At 39.3% G+C, this 20636-nt stretch overlaps 1 protein-coding gene across 1 annotated transcript in view; it reads left to right on the plus strand.

The window, feature by feature from the left end:
* Positions 1-20636, plus strand: part of LOC137286452 (uncharacterized) — a 104960-nt gene that overhangs the window by 75693 nt on the left and 8631 nt on the right. Inside the window, exons 17-31 of the mRNA XM_067818329.1 lie at positions 1221-2648; positions 6240-6362; positions 6466-6911; positions 7460-7575; positions 12235-12353; positions 12714-12832; positions 13221-13362; positions 14250-14500; positions 14941-14998; positions 15424-15503; positions 15703-15772; positions 16168-16275; positions 18766-18875; positions 19207-19321; positions 19637-19774. Of these exons, the coding sequence (XP_067674430.1) occupies positions 1221-2648; positions 6240-6362; positions 6466-6911; positions 7460-7575; positions 12235-12353; positions 12714-12832; positions 13221-13362; positions 14250-14500; positions 14941-14998; positions 15424-15503; positions 15703-15772; positions 16168-16275; positions 18766-18875; positions 19207-19321; positions 19637-19774 (3423 nt within the window). The remainder of the gene's footprint in view (positions 1-1220; positions 2649-6239; positions 6363-6465; positions 6912-7459; positions 7576-12234; positions 12354-12713; positions 12833-13220; positions 13363-14249; positions 14501-14940; positions 14999-15423; positions 15504-15702; positions 15773-16167; positions 16276-18765; positions 18876-19206; positions 19322-19636; positions 19775-20636) is intronic.

Here is a 20636-nt window from a genome sequence, read left to right on the forward strand (position 1 = left end):
TTCACTTTTTATGTTTTTAAGGAAAGGTGGTAAAATAATTATAAACATATGATATGTACTGAATTTTTTAAGAAGTAAAGGGGACTCGTCTCTGAACAAAGTGGCTATGCCTCGTATTTTAAAGGCATACATATATTTCCCATCTTTTTAGAATTGTTTTTAATTGGACAAAATGGCTGCTTGGTGATGGGACGAATGAACAAATTTGTAAGGGTTCACCTGACTGTAGAGGTGACTGTGTGGATCTTGCCTGCACCTGACCTGATTGGACCGTATCGACACCTTCCTTACAGGTCTCCTGCTTCACTGTTGCTGCTTCTTACTGCTTATTTCAGCTTCACATTAGTTTCAGTCTCTCAGAACGGGTCAAAATATCACATGCTTTGTGGGTGGAGTAGGGAAGCGAAGTGGCTAAAGTGTTAGACTGAGACATGTTTGGAACAGAATATTGATACCAGCTGAAATATTGGGACGAGCCCCCTTTAAACAAGACTGGAGTTAGTGCCAAAATTCTATTAATTTTAGTTTGTGAACAGGGTTTTTGTGAATGTTACATAGGATACATGCTTCTCTTTACGACCTGGCATGACAGGTATAATTAGCACCATAGATAACCTATGGTCTGTCCTTTTGTTGTGTAGTTTTTCATGGTGATGGCTTTTACATCCTTCATAGCAATCAGCTACAGAGAAAATATTTCTTTAATGTCTTTCAAAACTATCTCTCAATAATTATTTCTTCAAACATGTAATACCCCCTGTGTGATGTAGTCAACTACCTTATAAATGCAGTGTAAGTGTTTCTTGCGATTTGTTTAGTGTCTATTTTTGTGTATGGAACAACAAAATAAAAAGGAAAAACAGATGACAACAAGTGGCGTTAACATTATTGTGCATGTGAACATACAGATGGTAATGTACAGATGTAATGTAATAATTCTTTTTATTGTATTGTCAGTTTAACATGCTTAACAGGCTGTTTCCTTAGTTGTAACTTCTAACAGAGTGAAAAACATGTTTCCAGATTAAATACTAAACAATTAAGAGAGACTAATGTGTAAACAGATAATAGTCATTGATGCGTTACTGTCTAATTAATGTTACCTGATAATTGTTTCAAATCAATATGGACTGTTTTCTTTATGCTTAGAGAAATATTTTCAGACAGATGTGTTTTGTTCCTTAACAGTTTTAGTAAGACTGCTTGTCTTGTGTTTTTAGGTGAGGCACTTGGAAGAGTTTGAGACGTCTGCTGGTACAGAAGGACTTAGAAATTGGAGATCAGTATTTGCAGCTGACAATAATTTATTTTCCTCTCAGTCTATTGAACCTTTGTGGGAGAAATTGGATAAGGACCCTGAATTTAAGTTTATGTTAAGTGAAGATAGACATGTAACGATCACACCTTGCAGCCTGCCACCTCGGGCTGCTGATGTAAAACGCTGGTATGACGCTAAGGCATCTCGAATCAAAACTGACGTTAAACCTGAGACAGTCACGGACACAGGCACAGATCATGGTGATAGATCTGATGACAAGATGGAGGAGTATGTACATTTTAGTGAACTAGCTGCTGAGATTACTGTGGAGGAGTCTCGAACTGATGATGAGTCAACACTTGTTGGTACCAGGAATGTTCTCAGTGAAAGTGGCCCATCAGGAGGTTCTGATGGTGGTACAGATGTGCAGGTCAGACCTTCGAGTGGTGTTGGTGAGAGAGACATTGGTGATAGAGACACTGGCAACATTGGTAACTTTGGTAATAGACGTGAAACAGGCACTTGTGTTGAAGATATTGTTTCAGGGAAAGATGCTGTGCAGATTAGTTATGTGAGTGATTCTGAAGCTGGTGAAGATGACCTGGCATGTGTGAGCAGACCTCAGTCAGGAATGAGTGCATATGATGCTGACACAGAGGTGGATCTGAATGTTCCTGATGAGGACACAGGAGCACATGAACACTTAGGCCATCCTGGACATGGCAAATACACAAATGTTTATGGTAACAGGGATGCTAGGAAAGATGAGGAATCTGTTGAATGTGTGAAAGTTGTGGTCGAAGCAGATTTCAGTTTTGGAACAGATTCAGCCACATGTGATCAAAACAGGGCTGTTTCTCCAGGAGGCAGATCCAGCAGCCAGCAAGATGTGGACAGTGGCATGACTGACACTAGCAAGAGTGTGGAGGAACTCCCTAGTGTGGGGGAAAAAGAGGTGGACAGATCTGAACATGATTCTTCACCTCCAGTACAGATTGTTCATTTGAAGAAGACTGTGTCCGATGGGGATGTGGTTAAAACTGACTCAAGTGTTAAAGAATTAATTAGTCCACTGACTCATAAGCGAAGTGATAAGCTGAAATCACGTTGGGATCAGAAGGAAAGTAATCCAACTCCGTCCAAACCTTCGAACACTGATCCGGGTGAGTCGTCCCAGCCCCCTGTTCATAGCACCCCAGTACGGCGCTCATCAATTGATTGGTCAGACCCATTATGTACTCCAATCGCGACCAATCGTGATAAAGCAGTTGCTGGCAGCAGTCATGACAGTAGTCCCTTTGTGACCCCCAGGAAACCAGGCCCTATACGCCGACTCTCTTCCAATACTGAAAGATCCTTACGCAGGTCAATTCTTGCCTCACAATTAAAGGTTGGTAGAGCGTGTTCCCCTGTAGAGTAGGTCACAGTATTCAGTACTAATCCGATGCTGACTTGTGTAACTCTAGTGTATCTGCTTGGCATCAAATTATGCCATGCTTTAGTTGGCTACATGTAGGTGTTTCCATATGGCTTAAGGTTAATTTCGGGTCAAGAAGTCTTCAAGTTGCTATGGTCTGTCAAAGCACAACAGATTAACTGTAAAGCATGGTCATTACAGAAATATACTTTTAAATGATGTGTAGTGAATATTTTTTTGTAACATTTAATACTTGCATGGAAAGTTTTTAAAGTGATCAGCGTTGTGTAATAATACATAACTTTATGGAAACACCTTAATGAGAGCCCATACTAACAAGCCAGTTCTGCATGCAAGCGCCGCCAGTTATTCAGTAAATATTTGTTACAAATGATTGAGTTGTTGCTTCAACCAATAGCATGACATGCATGTATTCCATTGCTTTTGTAGCTTCAATATGTGGCCTATAGTTTGGGAATGGGCCTCATCATGTAACTGTATATAATCACACAGTATCCTCATGCCGAACATCAGGAGAACACTATGTCATTGGAGCTTAATGAAATGAAACACTGGCCTCATCATTTCAGAATCTCTCTTCACCAAGCATAAAGAACGTAGGTTGTGACTTGGAGTGTTTCTCATACTTGGAACAAATCAGTGGGAGCTTAGATATTCCCCAAAGTTTCTGTTTTGTTTGGTGAACAGATGCTCAACATAGTTCGATCAGACCATGCAGAAACACAAGTGTTTGAAATGACCATTGGTCATGCGGTACAGCCAGCACCTATTTTTTCATCATCCATGTTTGGGTGTATATCTTTTCAATAAAACATGTAGCTCCTGGTCATGGAATCTGTTGGTCTGGAAACTTTGCCTGCAGAAGATATAGAGTTGCAGGTTTGTCAGTTCTAAAAAATGGTTGAGGCATGAAAGGTGTTTGTGACTGTGTTGTCTTGAAGACTGCTTTAAGAGTATAAACCCATGGAGATACAAAGGCACAGTTTAATATTACAACTATTTCTGACACAGTATTCTCACCAGAACCCCAGTGAGAGTGTGAATAAGTGCTTGCAGTTTTAATCCACTTTTAGAAATATTCCAGCAATATCACAGTGGGCAACATCAGGAAATGGGTTCACACATCTTACCCTCGTGGGGAATCGAACCTAGGTTTTCACATGACAACTTAACACTCTTAACCTAGAGGTTCTCCCTGCAGCCCTGAGTGCATTAAGTTGAACTGCAAGTACCATGTCTTATGAATATCCCACTATTGATAAACTAAACCACAGTGCCTCAGCTCACTGGTCAGTTGTTCTGTCCACTAGACCATATGGGTAGCTGTTCACTAGACCATATGGGTAGCTGTCCACTAGACCATGTGGGTATGTGGGTTGCTGTTCACTAGACCATTTGGGTAGCTGTCCACTAGACCATGTGGGTGCCTGTTCACTAGACCATTTGGGTAGCTGTTCACTAGGAGTGGTGTAAGTCAGCTTAATGGGATTTACAGTATTTTCCAAAATGTTTTGCAGATTGGATGTAACATAACATAAGGTTAGGCACCATGATGAAGGATATGTTTCAATCATGCGTTAATTTAGCACATTGATCAAGGTTCTGTGGAGTGCATTGCAAAGACAAGCACAGGTTCTTTATTGTTAGAAGTTGTGGTAGACATTTGAAGGATCTGGGTGTGGAAATCTCTCATTGCTGTGAAACAAATGATTGATAATCAATCATAGCTTGTTTGAGCATTTTTCACAGAACTGTTTGATCTTAATATAATTCTGATGAATGCATCAATAATGCATTCTGCTGTGTTATTGTTGATGAAGGTTACCATGGCTTTCGGCCATTTGTGCCTACATTTTCAACTCAGTGACAGAAAAGAAACCTCAGTTATGTCAATACCATGCTGAATGCCAGATCTGACTAATGAGGCTTGGAAACATGGGGTCTATATCATTATGTGTAGGCAGCCCTGGCATGCCAAATTGCTTGGGATGTCAGACTCTGGTTTATGGCTTGGTTGGTTGGTTGGTTTGCTGGTTGGTTGGTTAATGCAGCACTCCAATACTCCAGCTGGTTGCGGTCTGTAAATAATTGAGTCTAAACCAGACAATCCAATGATCAGCAGCATGTGCATTAATCTACACATATGGGATATGATGACATGTGTCAACCATGTTAGTGAGACTGACCACCCTATCCCGTCGGTTGCCTCTTATGACACATATGGGTTACTGTAGACCAGTTCTAGGCAGGATCTTCACTTGGTTAAGTATAGGCCATTCTGATGTGACTTACAGTGAAGTAAAACAACATTCACTTACATACATCCTTACTTTCATTCATTTCCCATTTCCTTTGTCCTGAAGGGGCACCTGCTTGATATTATATATGCACCCACTGCAGTATCTGAGGGGGACCTGTCACACCCCCACCTTTTGGTGTTGCAGTCTCTACGCCCCATCTTATTTTCCCTGCCTATGTTAAACTTACATAATGTCTCTAATTTGGCCATAAGGCATTGTTTGATATGTTCAGGTTCTTTTACTTGTATTAGTTGTTATGGAATTGGGCTTTTTTTTATACTTTACTTATTCTTTTCACCAAGGGCCAATAATACTTGTAGTTGACCTGGTTGTTCTGGTGGAATTTTAGAAACTGTAAACATATTGATGTAGAAATTTCAACAGAGCACATTTACTTGAATCTTTGATCAGTTTGGGTAAATAAACCTGAGGTAGATGCAGAGGATTCTGATCAATGGAAGGTTCTGAGATCCACATTTTCAACTTATGGTGGTAGATCTTACTGAGAATGTCCACAGACTTGGACCATGGTTTAATTGAAGGTACCAGTAATGACAACATGAATTGGAAGATGTATTATCAACAATTAAAGAAACAATGACCTAATCAAGATATCACCACCTAAACATGACTAGGGATTATAAGCAGTCTCTCAGGACTATGATGGTGAACTTGAAAACCACAATGGCTGTGAACTGTGGCAAAATGCCCTATACAGTTCATGGGGGAATGAAACAGAAGGGAAGCTGAGAAGCACCTGAATAATGCTGGTGTTGTTAGATGTGTAGCCCTCATCTAAACTGTTCTTATGTCACCTGATAACATTACATCAATAACAATATTATTTCTAGCTCTGATTGCCTGCTAACATAGAGATGTATTCCCACTTTTTGCAGACTCCAAAACCCAGCCTTACCAGCTATACAAAAACCTAATTTGAAAGTTGTTTTTCAGTTTTGTTTAGTTGTGTAGTAATATTTATTTAAACTTTGTTTAAATTTTGCATGAAATGTTTTGCTGTCAGCCTAGTTCTTAATACATTTTTGTTAACGTTTCTAACAGTGTGTGAGTATTTGATGAGGACAAATCTTTCTCAGCCTGGTAAAGAAGTACATGATAATTACTGTCTCTGAATAAATGTCTTAATGCATCACTTTCTTTGGCTCACATGAATGAATGATAAATTAACAGAGACAAACTGAGGATTCATTCTTGTGAGATGACTTTATGTGTTTCCTTTCAGAGTCAGTTGGCAACTCCAACACCCAAGCGTAGCACATCCCAAATAGATGGCCCCACTCCCAAGAACACCTATGGATTTAAACTTACACAACAAAACTACCAAGATGCTAAGGCTTTACATGAGGTAAGATTATTATGTGACTTATCAAGAAAGATTTGTTTAAGCTAAGACGGATAGGCTTTGACTGATTGACTTTGAGTTTGAGAGGGACTTGCTCTGATTTCAGCATCAGTTCTTGACTGTCATGAGTATGGAAGTTCATGTTGAGACCCGAGGTGATCTGAGACCTGACCCGGAAGTAGATACTATGCAGGCCATCTTCTATTCCATCTTCGATGATGTTCCTCCTTCCAAAGGAGAACGCCATATCACAGGAGCTATTGTGGTAGATGTGGCGTCTGCTCGAGCTGCTCACGTACCCAAACAGCGACCTCTCTCTCCAAAGCCATCAACAGCAAAGGCTGAGCCTGAACCTCAGCCTTCAACATCCAGAGCTGGAGCTGAACCGAAACCAGGAACTTCCAGGTCCAGTAATGAAGCTGATGCATCAGTGGAAAGAACGGGCAGACAGACGGCTTCAATTTTGAAAAAGTCAGGAGTAGAGGATATCAACACTGAATATGTTACAAATGAAACAGAACTTATTGAGAGCTTTGTGAGACTAATTCAGAAGTGAGTGTTAACACTGATGTTTTCATTTTGATTATGTTAAATCATGTAACAGAGATGCTTGTGTTTGTAGGAAAAAAATACATGATCTGTGTCATGTAAACTTTCCCTTGGTCCAGTAGCATTTGTTCCAATTAACTGATTTTACAGATAATAAATAAGTTAAAATTTCCAACCAAGTAACCGATCATGATATCTGGGATCTGCTATATTCAAATCGGAAGGAAGTTAGAGAGTATTAAACATCACTGAAACATGGTTAGTACAGATTGCATCAAGGTTATAAGGCCTCCTGCTCTTTTGCAATGTTTCCTTATAAATGTTTCTCCAGACAAGTGAACTGAAATAGTAACAATATTTCTTACTTTTTCATTATAATGAATGTTACAGATACAGAAAGCTATGTCTTTCTAATCTTTGTGTTCTCACTTGTTTTTGTTTGCATTTCCAAACCAGTGGTCAGTGTTAAACATGGAAGGTTTCCCACCACTACAGCCTTGTGATATAACACTGGATGAATGTTTTTAGCTGTTGGTATTCTCTGTCTGTAGATATGACCCTGACATTGTGGTGGGCTACGAGATACAGATGTTGTCCTGGGGTTACATCCTGCAGAGGGCAACTCAACTTGGCACCGACCTTTGCACCAGGATATCCCGCACACCAGGTAATTATAGGGCAACAATTCCTCTGGAATATGGTTGCCTTAATCTGTGGTTTCCACATACACATATAGAAAATGAAATGAAAATTTTAACACTAAGTCATAGCTATCCCTAGTGATGTAATCCTAGCCTAACCTACAGAGTTACCTCCCTTGACATTATGTCGCCCATTGTTTGTTTGTGCAACCTCAAAATTTTTCTATATGGTGAGCACATCACACATGTCAAAGCATGAAGTCCCATAATCCAGTGGTAAGTTTACTAGCAATTACTAACAATAATTGTAATTGTTCCTAATCATAACGTAAACATTCCCTCTGGAATATCGTTGCCTGAATCCCACATATGGAAGGAGGGCTGTCATTAGAAGATTGACTTTCTTATATAGGATCACACCAATAGACTTCCTTATTCCCATTTGGATAGCTATGACTAAGATTATTAATCATAAGATTAACAAAAGCATAGGTTTGGATTAACAATGTGAAGGCAGATAATCCTTAACCTAATAGGTGAATAGTCTATATCGTCCAAATTGGATATTAGTATATACTAAAAAACCTTAAGAAAGGGTAAAGTTATCATAAGCTCTATGACGTAAATGACCTGCAGCTGCAGACTGGTTCTTTGCTGTAAGCTCATGTACAGTTCTACCTGACATTGACTTGTATCCTTCTGGAAATTCAATAGACTTAACATGTTTTGCATGTAACTCTGATACTCTTGATGCTATAGAGAATGTAACAAAATGGCTATTTTGAACTGAGAAACTTTAAAGATATATCTTGCATAGGCTCAAAAGGATATACCTGCAAATCTTGTAAAACTACACTGTCTCATTTTAGAAAAACAGTCGGGGACGAAATGTCCTTGATCTGGAATGATCTAGTAAGTCTGTGTAGGAAACACTCCAATCCTTGTAAATCCAGCACAGAAGCAATAGGCGATCTATAACCTTCAATGGTATTTTGCTTCAACTTCCTAAAAGTTCTTAAAGAAAAACTAAACTCAATTTTTTGGTACTCTTTTTACCACTGCATATGAAAGACTTCTGGTTAGTCATAAATGGAACACCATTTTTTTTTTTTTAAAAACTTGTGGTTAATTAATATCAAGCGCTCAACAGTTGCTAAAATCTGTCTGCTTCTTTCTCGCCCGCAAATGAAACCGAAGACAGGTTACGTTACTCTGTTGCCAGAGCCCTATAGTGACGTCATAGAAGGAACATTTTCAGTTAAATGTATAGAAAATGTGTAGGAAGCTCATCATTTTGCTGATTTCTCAACGTCACCAAAGACATGCCGAATTGTTCTGTTGCTGTCAATTGTTCCTTGGGGTCGGGTGATATTGTCACTATGTACACATTTCCACTGGACCCCGTAGTTTGTGCTTAAATTGGTTGTTAGTGTGTGCAAAGTGAGCGTTGTGGAAGCCTGTGGTATATACTAAATCGGATGGTTCGCCCCCTACCACGCTTCCAGGATAGAAAATGGAGTTCAAGTTTCTTCGAGTTTATAAAATCAAGACTGCTTACTACACATTGCTGACCAAAAGGATTTTGCATGGATATAACGCTTTCTTCCTCGGAAACGAGGTTGTGGTTGAAGTGACAATATTATCGTAAGTAATATTATATTGACCGCTGATATTGACCGCTTCCAAGAGTGAAATTGTTCTATTATAAGCAATATCATGTAAAATCCTAATGTTCATCAATAAAATACATATTTTACTGCCAGTGGAAAGTAATTTTGATTTTGTAAGTTGGTGAAAACAAACTTAAATAGCATTCATCCTCAGACAGGATGCCGCTATTTTTGAAAATCGTGAAGTCACGGGCTAAAGTCCGTTAGAATTATTGAGATTATGATTTGTTCTCATGAAGTTAGAAAATCAACACTATTTTTACCGGTAGTTAAATATGCATTTGAATCATAGCCAAAAGTTTTTTGCATGACACAACTTTTAACATAAGGACTTCTTCCAAGGAAGCAAGGTGGGGGTTGAAGTGACATTTATATTGCAAGCAATATTAGATTGACCTCCACCTCACTTCCAAGAGTGAAATTATTATATTATAAGCAGTGTTATGCAAAATCCTATTGTCCGTCAATAAAATACATATTTTACTACCAGTAGAAAGTAATTTGTACGTCGGTGAAATCAAACTTAAATAGCATTCATCCTCAGACAGGGCGCCGCCTTTTTTGAAAATCGTGAAGGCAAATCCATTTGAATTAATGAGATTATGCTTTGTTTTCATCAAGTTAGAAAATCAAAACTACATAGTATGTATTTGAATCATTACCAAAAGGAATTTGCATGACTTGTCTTTATACTTGGTCTCATAATCCTAATTTCTTTATAATCATACTTGTATGCATTGTGAAACTTCATAAAAAGAAGCGATCTGTGAATGTACAACAGGAATGTAGTATGTAGACATTTCATAGTTTGCCTATATGAATGATAATTCACACGCACGCCCTAGTGTATGTCGTCTGCATCATTACACTTCACGACAAAAACAGTGATTCTGTTGAAAGCTACAGCAACTTAATAAAAACTAAAATGCAAATATTAAAATTAAAGTTGTAGGAGCAATGTCAGGCTATTACCTTGTTCGAGGAATGTATCCATTAATATCCACAAAACGAGTGATATATAATTCATCTGCAGATTTCCCAAATGATGTGTCTTTTAACAGTCTAATATACGAAAACGTGATTATCGTTTCAGGTTTTTCACATTGCTGTATAGTTTCATTGGTTACCCAAGATAGCACACCTGGCAACTAATTGCATAATGTGCAACATTCTTTTTAAATAGTTATTTAGTTAGCCAATAATGAGCAATCAATCAATGTATTGGCAGTTATTCCTTTGAAAGAAGGGTGTTGTTTTTACATAGACACAGACACGACAGAGTATATTCAGTATAGATTAGTAAATGTACATAAATAAACACTACCTTTTGACAAATCCCTCATTCAAATCAATCAGCATGTTATCAGTTAATCCTTTGATTGATCCAGACACAAGAAATGAGAAATGTTGACCTTTGTCAGGTAATCTAAGTGGCGTTACCACTAATTATACCTGTTATAAATTCATTAACTGAGCATCAAGTGAAAGATGACAAATAATGTGTAGGTTTATACCACCTAACATGGATTACAACCTAGCGACACCAAGAAATTTTGACAGAATCGTCTGTGAAAACAAGGGTTGTAACTCGAAAACTAGGCAAAGCAGGAGACAAAACTAAATGATAGTAGATTGTGAGAACATATAGCTTTCATTTTTCACAACAGCTTTCACGATTTCGGGTTTGTACAAACCTGTAAACAAAATAGTTTAACCCCTGAAATGTAGATGAATACTGCACAGACCCTCATTTCTATACCCACTATTACATCACGGAGACGCGCCGCTCTGATTGGTTGAAATTTCGTTTGCAGCTGAGAATTGTGCACTGTTGACAAAAAGGTCAATTTAAGTCAATTAAAGGTCGAAATGAGTAGTTTTAATGATGGGGTTTCATTTATAGCGATGTCAGCAAGTGATTTTGTATGTGTTCCCTACTATAGTATATGTGATCTTTAAGTATGGGAGAAAATCTGCTATAACGTGGTTGGAGACCAGAGAATTAAAGAGTTGTCGCTCTGATCTCCACTGGATAAAGACATCATAAACGGTCACTTTTGAAGGTGTAATGGACTCAGAGATGGCCATAGTTGTCTGTTCATTTAATCCCTGTTCCCTGAGGGAACTGCAGATAGCCTCCATATGTGAAGGGACAGGTTTCTTAGATTCCTGTGAACTCTGTTTGACTTTGGCTGAGTCAGAAGATTGTTCCAAAGTGGATGGGATAGTGGCTTGTCTGTCAACAGTTGAAGATCTGTGAACGACGCCCTGGTGGGCCAAGTTCGGGCTACTAGATAAATCACACAATTGCTAGGATATCCAGCATAAGTTTGAATGGAGGAAACATGTAAGCAATGAGATTCTCCCAAGATACTGATAGAGCGTCCACTGCCCATGCTGTTGGATCTGAAACAAGACTCACAAAGGCTAGAATCCTGCTGTTCCTTGAAGTGGCAAACAGAGCTACTGACGGAATTTCCCAGGTTTCCAAAATGACCTTGAATGCTTCCATAATGAGTTGTGCTTCCATAACAATGTCAGGGGAGGTAACTCTGTAGGTTAGGTTAGGATTACATCACAAGGGATAGCTATGACTTTGTGTTAAAATTTGCATTTCATTTTCTGTATTCTGTATGTGTATGTGGATACTACAGATTAAGGCAACAATAATCCAGAGGTAAGTTTACTAACTTGTCACAGGGGAATGCTTTCCTCACTGACTTATGGACACAATCCTGAAATTCATTCAACTATTGGAATGATCTGTTTGATAGCATTTTGGAAATTGATGAGTTATAAGAAAGTAAGATACTTTGTCATCCATAAATTATTGAAAATTGGAATCGGCCTGTTGGAATGTAAGACAATGGGTCATATGTTGTTGATACCAGTTTAAGAAATTAAGAGTTCTTCCAATTTAGTGTTTTTGATTTTCAATTTTAAAGTTTATGCTCTTGTTTTATTATTTATTTCTGCATAGCAATATATATTGATGAAGATAGTTTTTGTGTTAAGATTCTAAGGCAGGGAATCGTGCCAAGGCAGGTGGGAATGAGTGGGGTGCAGACTACACATCAGAGATCAACATCACTGGACGGATTGTCCTGAACCTGTGGCGTCTGCTGCGTCACGAGGTAAGTATTATTGATCTAGATGCGAGCAAATTGCTTGGATCTTTGTGAAAGAAGAACTCTTTCAGCCAATCATATCTTGTTCCTCCTCGTCAGTAAAATTAGAACAAGTTTTGTTTCATTGCTTGCAATTTTGAATGTTTTGTGCAAGCAGAAAGCCACTTTGTTAGTTTGAAATAAGACAGTTTTGTGGTCACATTATCTTGCTATAGATAATAACCTCTGATGAGATCTCTTGAGTTAGGTGAAGTATGGATCATTGTCTGAAAAGCTCACCTTATAAGTCCTTTAATAACTTTGAGAGGGAAATAATAAATATCTGGTCGTTCTTCTTGTGTACTGTTATGTTTTTAATTATTTCAGGTGAGCTTGAACATCTACTCTTTTGAAAACACTGCATTCCATATCTTACATCGACGTGTGCCCCTGTACACGACCCGCACACTCAGCCTGTGGTTCAACCATAGGTCACACCACTACAGGTAAGTGCCTCTGGAGAGGCTACATCTGTTGGTGATCATCCTTCTCACAAGGTTGATCACCACACATAATCATCTCGTGCTCTCTACCTTAATGCTTCACTTACTCTACTCTCTATAGGGATATTGTGTCAGAAGAGACTTAGTAACAATTGGCTGAAAGGAGGACTGAGTGGTCACCATGGGTGAACTGGCAATGTGCAGATTCCTTCAGTTCAGATTGTATATCTTCAGCTATTAGGGATTTAACTTGAATATTGATGACTGAAATGTTAAACAATTTTCTTTCATTTACATACAGGGTAGTATTTAGGCACAAGAGAGAGAATTAGCAGTATTATCAAGAATATTGACATTGTGTTGGTTTGTAATGATAGCTTTTTGCCACCAGGTGGCGTGTGGTGGAATATTTTGTGACGAAGGTCAAGGGTGTTCTACAGATGATGGACCAATTGGACCTCATAGGGAAGACTAGTGAGTTCGCCCGTGTATTTGGCATAGAGTTCTACCATGTTCTCTCCAGGGGATCCCAGGTGAGTAGATGGCTGATGTTTTTTGTCAGTTTGAAATATAGGTTAAGGACATATAGTCCAGGACTGCCTTGACCTATATTTCTGTTGTTCCAGTTCTCTGTGGAGTGCAGGACTGCCTTGACCTATATTTCTATTGTTCCATTTCTGTATGGAATGCAGGACTGCCTTGAGCTATATTTCTCTTGTTCCAGTTCCCTATGGGGTGCAGGACTGCCTTGACCTCTATTTCTGTTGTTCCAGGTCTCTATGGAGTGTAGGACTGCCTTGACCCATATTTCTGTTGTTCCAGTTTCCTATCCCTATGGAGGATAGGCATGCCTTGACCTATATTTCTGTTGTTCCATTTCCCTATGGAGAGCAGGACTGCCTTGACCTATATTTCTTTTGTTCCAGTTCTCTGTGGAGAGCAGGATTGCCTTGACCTATATTTCTGTTGTTCCAGGTCTCTATGGAGTGTAGGACTGCCTTGACCCATATTTCTGTTGTTTCAGTTCCCAGTGGAGTGCAGGACTGCCTTGACCTATATTTCTATTGTTCCATTTCTGTATGGAATGCAGGACTGCCTTGAGCTATATTTCTTTTGTTCCAGTTCCCTATGGGGTGCAGGATTGCCTTGACCTCTATTTCTGTTGTTCCAGGTCTCTATATAGTGTAGGACTGCCTTGACCCATATTTCTGTTGTTCCAGTTCCCTATCCCTATGGATGGTAGGCATGCCTTGACCTATATTTCTGTTGTTCCAGTTCCCTGTGGAGTGCAGGACTGCCTTGACCCATATTTCTATTGTTCCAGTGCTGTACAGTCCAGGACTGCCTTGACCTATATTTCTGTTGTTCCAGTTCCCCATTGAGTGCAGGACTGCCTTGACCTATATTTCTGTTGTTCCAGTACCGTGTGGAATCCATGATGCTGAGACTGGCCAAGCCCATGAACTTCCTTCCAGCGTCCCCTGGTGTGGAGCAGCGCGCACGTCAAAAAGCCCCGGAATGCATCCCTCTCAACCTGGAGCCGGAGTCTCGCTTCTACCCCCACCCCGTGGTGGTCCTTGACTTCCAGTCCCTCTACCCCTCCATCATGATCGCCTACAACTACTGCTTTTCCACCTGTCTTGGCAGGATCCAGTGTCTTGCCAAAGCCCAGTAAGTTGGAGCGCTCAACACCTGGTGCCCTCTGCACAAAATGATTCTAATACGGCGTTTGACTTAAGATTATGGTAGATGTGTGAAAGATGCAGTAGGACACTGGTCTCTTTCTGCTTGGATTCTGGAATGGTGATGATGAAGCTGTGTCAGGCTTGATAATTAACTTTGTTGTGTCTGTCAGTTGTCCCTCAGCTGAGTCCAAGGTCTTGCTAAAGCCATGTTAGTTAAAGCACAGTGTACCAAGTTCTATTTGGGTGTAGGTAGAACTGTAGTTTAAGATGACATGTTGCACTGCACACAGTCATTTAGATATACTTATGCTATTTTTCATAGGAGGATTTCAATAAAGGTAAACTAGAAGAAAATGAACTCCATAAACTCAGTCAACTGAGAAAGCAGTCCTTTTTATGATCTACATATTCAAAATTGTCTTTCAGTGAAGGCCCTTTTGAGTTTGGATGTACATCACTGAAAATATCACCATCACAGTTAAAGGTAAGAGAACACAAGATGTTATGTACTCTTCTATGAACTGTTTGTGTACCACCCTTGTGAGGAACAAGGCCAGAATAAACCCCAAGTATTCTTGTCATTAAAACAGACTAGAACAACTACTGAGTGTTACTGAGAGTTACTGTATGTCACTGTGACCTCTGTGTGTCTGTATGTCACTGCGACCTCTCTGTGTCAGTGTGTGACTGTTACCTGATGATTGTGAGTATGGCATCCATCTATGACATGCTTCTAGTTTACTTGTGCCGGAACATTGCTGGAACATTACTTTCTTCTGATTACCATATAGACATTGCGTTAAAACTGTTACCATCCTATTCTCTGGCATATATTAATCAACACTGTTGGAAAAGTTTACATCCCCAAACAACAAATAGTACCACTTTTCACTTTATTTTTATGTTTAGAAACTGGAGAAGGATGTGACAATATCCCCTAATGGTGTTGTGTTCCTGAAGGATCATGTCAGACAGGGTATCCTACCCAGGTGAGACATAGTTGTACTGGTTTCTGATAACTTGCACAAGTGGCTATATATTGGCAGCAGAGAACCTAACTTTGTCTTAACTAAAATCATTGTGGTAAACAGTAGTTTATGGATCTAACTGAATGTATCAGTATGTTTATAGAATGTTGTTTGCAATAAGGAAACATTTTGTATTCCTCCACATTATATCTTTGATTAGGATGGTGGGTGAGATTCTCAAGACCCGACTCATGGTGAAGAAGGCAATGAAAGGCTATAAACATGACAAGGTAAGTTGTATTCTGTCACACTGATTATCACCCACTTTGGAAGGAATTTAATCCTTATGGACAAGTCACTAACATCATTACATTTAGGATAGACTGTACAAGTTTTTCTTGTGGATAGAGTCTTCTTGCATTTCGTGAATGGGAGTTTTGACGAAGGTTCTGGTAATGTTGTCAAATGATGAAAAGTCACACTGGCAAATAAGAGAAGTTGTTGTCCATAACAGAAATGTCATCGTTGTATTTCCTAACAAAGAAGTTAGTGTCTGTCTATCTCCCCCATTCTTAGTCTTCATTGTGTGGTAGAGGCAGCATTTTGATCCCAGGAAGCAGTACTCTTAAATGTTCTTTCTTAATAGAGTTATTTCAGATATGAACCATAGTGCTTGTGCTTTCAGACTCTGTACCGCCTGTTGAATGCCCGCCAGCTGGGCCTGAAGCTGATTGCTAACGTCACATATGGCTACACTGGTGCTAGTTTCTCTGGGAGGATGCCATGTATAGAGGTGGGTGATTCACCATGGCAACACATCTTGCAGGATTCTGTTACATTGTGTGAGAACCATTTAATATTTTAAAGGGATCGATTTAAGAAATGTTAAGCAACTTCGACCAGGTGCAACCTAAGATGAAAACCTAGTTGCACCAGACAAATTCCAGTCCCACTGCTTTTATTGCAATACGTGGATGCAATTATTGCGGTGTTTTTTTTCAAAAGTATACCCACTGAAAAATTGACTAATAACTAGGTTGCACATTGTAATATAGGGTTGCATCAGAGTAAGTTACTGAGCACTAAATCAAGCCCTCTTTTAGATTGTCATTTGAACCCATTATTGATTTTATGGTATGTTTATCCCCCCTGAATGTAATGCAGGAGGGGATATAGTCAACGCCTTGTCCGTCTGTCCGTCCGTAATAATTTTGTTTCCAGAACATAACTCAGAAACCGTTCAATATTTTTAGACCAAACTTGATAGATATAATTATCTCAGCCTATGGTTGTGCCTTTTGCTTTTTACAGATTTTTGGCATTTTTGTTTTTGTTGTTTTTCCATGGAACATTTTGGTGTTAGTCTAATGATGGGGTGGGCTTTGTTTCCGGAACAATATTTTTCAGCAAAACTTGGTAGATATGTCAAGCAGAACCAGAATTGGTGCCATTTGCTATTTACAGGTTTTTGTGATTTATTATTTTCTCTTTTTCCATGGAAACATTTTGGACTTCATCTCAAAATGGAGGGAAGGGCTTCAAAAACCGTTCAATATTTTTCTGCAAAACTTGGTAGATATGTGTGGCAGATCCCAAAGTGGTGCCTTTTTGCTATTTACAGGTTTTTGTGATGTATTATTTTCTCTGCTCCATAAAAACATTTCAGACTTTCCGGAGCAGAACTCAAAAGCCATTTAATAGTTTTCTGCAGTACTTGGTAGATCAATCAATCAGAATCTGAAGTGGTGCCTTTTGCTATTTACATGTTTTTGTGATTTATCATTTTCTTGGTTTCAATGGAACCATTTTGGACTTTGTCTCAAATTTGAGAGGTGTGTTTCATTTCTGGAGCACATCTCAAAAACTTCATAATATCTGTCAGCAAAAGTTGGTAGATATGAGTAGCAGACCCCAAAGTGGTGCCTTTTGCTCTCTACAAGTTTTTGTGATTCATTTTCTCGGTTTCTATGGAAACATTTCGAACTTAATCTCAAAATGGAGGGATGGGCTTTGTTTCCGGAGCACAACTCAAAATCCGTTCAATATTTTTCTGCAAAACTTGGTAGATATACCAATCAGAACCTAAAGTGGTACCTTCTGCTATGTACAGGCTTTTAGGATTTCTTATTTTCTCGGTTTCCATGGAAACGTTTTGGACTTAGTCTCAAAATAGAGGGATGGGCTTCATTTTCGGGGAACTCAAAAACCGTTCAATATTTTTCTGCAAAACATAGAGATTAAGTAAGTGTCAGATGATTTGTCCTTTCAAATATGTGGAGGCCGGGGTCATATGTCATTTTCTGATGATTCTTGTCTCAAAAGTGAGAGGTGTGTTTCATTTTTGGAGCACACCTCAAAAAGTTCCTAATATCTGTCAGCAAAACTTGGTAGATATATGTGGCAGACCCCAATGTGGTGCCTTTTGCTAATTGCAGGTTTTTGTTATGTATAATTTTCTGGGTTTCCATGGAAACGTTTCGGACTTTGTTTCAAAATGGAGGGATGGACTCCGTTTCCGGAGCACAACTTGAAAACTAGTCAATATCTTTCAACAAAACTTGGCAGATATTTGAGGTAGACCACAAAGTGGTGAATTTTGCTATTTACAATGTTTGGCATTTTTATTATCCCCTTTGCATGTAATGCAGGGGGGAACAGAGTCGACGCCTCGTCTCGTCTGGCCGTCATTTTGTTTCAGGAGTATAACTCAGAAACTGTTCATTATTTTTAGACCAAACTTGATAGATATAATAATCTCAACCTATGGTTGTGCCCTTTGCTATTTACAGATTTTTGGCATTTTAATTTTTTTTGTTTTTCCAAACAAAGAAATTAAGTAACTGTCAGATGATTTGTCCTTTCAAATATGTGGGGACCGGGGGGATATGTCATCTTCTGATGACTCTTGTTTTTCCTGGTTTCAATGGAAACAATTCTGACTTAGTCTCAAAATGGAGGGCTAAGCTTTGTTTCCAGAGCACAACTTGAAAGTGGTGCCTTTTGCTGATATATGGGATTTATAGTTTTCATGGCTTCATCCCAGATTCAAACTTAATGTAAGAAAACATCAAGTAACTGTCAGATGATTTGTCCTTTCAAATATCGGGGTGCCGGGGGGATATGTCATCTTCAGATGACTCTTGTTTCAAATTTTGAACAAGGCCATTTGCCCAGAGGAATGCAGTGGTGTATGTATCCTTATTTGCCAACAGCTGGGAGATAAATGAAATGAAAGGATCATGAATAAACAGACCAAAGATGCATGTGTACCTGTGTCTCCCAGGTTGGTGACAGTATTGTGCGGAAGGCAAGGGAGACCCTGGAGAGATCAATCAAACTCGTGGAGGACACACCTCAGTGGAGGGCAAGGGTTGTCTATGGTGACACAGACAGGTATGTACGAACAGAATTACCCTCTCTTCATCCCAGTGATTATCGTAGGCACATAAACATCATGTGGATTTGGAGCAAATTACATTTCCAGCACCTGAAACATAAAGTGGCATAATAAGGGTTGAGTGGTCTCATTGTGTTCTATTGTGCAAATTGTTTTGTCATGCCGTCAACAAGTCTGTACTGGATTCCTGCAACTGGTTGTGAAAAGAGGTGCCTAAGGTGATAGGATGATCAGACATTGTGCATTGGTTTATGGTTCGTCATTACTTATTGATGCTGTGGATTGTTTTCCTCCCTCCTAATACTTGTTCTTGCCTTGATCTTCCAGCATGTTTATCCATCTAGAGGGTCGAAGTAAAGATGAGGCATTTCAAATTGGCCAAGAAATTGCAGATGCTGTCACAGCCATGTTCCCAAAGCCAATTAAACTCAAGTTTGAAAAGGTACAGCTGCAACTGTTCTTATCTTGTGACTTTGAAGGGGATCACTTGTTAGAGGCTTTGTGTAGCCAAACTATTTTACAAAGTTGAATATGTGTAATAGATATCTTCTTCCACCACTAAGTGGCAAACTGAGGCAGAAAATTCTAAGTGTCAGTGTTTATCTTGAGAACCTACTAAGATGTTATGATCTGTCACAGTGTTTATCATTAGTGAAGACAAGATTTCTCTAGGACTGCTTTAGAAAGCTGTGATACTGCTGATGAGGGCTTTTAGGACTATTGTTTGACTCTCTCTCCTATATCTCTCTATCTCCAGGTGTACATGCCATGTGTCCTTCAGAGCAAGAAGAGGTACGTGGGTTTCAGCTATGAGACTGTGGATCAGAAGGAACCAGTGTATGATGCCAAGGGTATTGAAACAGTCCGACGAGATAACTGTGCTGCAGTAGCGAAGGTGAGCAGCCACTGCTGTACACATAAATCTTTACTCCAAGGAGCGTGGACATCATTCAGTGGTGAATGCAGGGCTATAACCATGTTGATTGTAGTGATTCTTGCTTTCCGAATGAGTAGTGGGTGCTGTTGGTGGCCTAGTGAGGACTGCTGTTTCTTAACCTGCAGCTCATGTGGATTTGATTCTCCTCTCCCTACGGTTTTTGGTTGCTGCATGGCTAATAGGAACCTAGAACCCTGGACTCATTAACATGATTAATTACATATCATGTAGTCCAGGGTGTTAGATGCCACTTATTCTATTAACCAATGGATTGTCTGTCTACAAATAAGTTGTTTACAGACTTTGGGGATAAAGTAATTCTGGCTGGGACATAAGAGAGCAAACTCTGAACCCAGAAGTCAAGCATTTATTCTTGCTCTTGAGATTATATTGTGCATAGAATGAATTGATACAGTTGTAGACTGGTAGGGAGGTACAGTTGTAAAATGTGGTAGAATGGACCACAATCAAAATGTTATTCTTGGTAAGTGTCACTGTAGTATGATGATTCTGTAATAGGATGGTACAATGGTAAAATGTTGTAGAATATGCTATTATTATCCCCCTGGCGTGTAATATGCGGGAGGGAGGGGGGATATAGTTGACACTTCGTCTGTCTTTGTCTGTCCATAACCATTTTCTTTCCGGCGCATAACTCCAAAACCGTTCAATATTTTTTAAAAAAAATTGTCATGTATTTCAAACAGCACCTAATGTGGTGCCCCTTGCAATTTCCAGATTTTAGTCGTTTGTATTTTTCTTGGTTTCTATGGAAATGATTTTAACATAGTCTAAAAGGGACGGGTGATCTTCGTGTCTG

The sequence above is a fragment of the Haliotis asinina genome, chromosome 6 (genome assembly GCF_037392515.1).
Source record: "Haliotis asinina isolate JCU_RB_2024 chromosome 6, JCU_Hal_asi_v2, whole genome shotgun sequence".
Classification (NCBI taxonomy): domain Eukaryota; kingdom Metazoa; phylum Mollusca; class Gastropoda; order Lepetellida; family Haliotidae; genus Haliotis; species Haliotis asinina.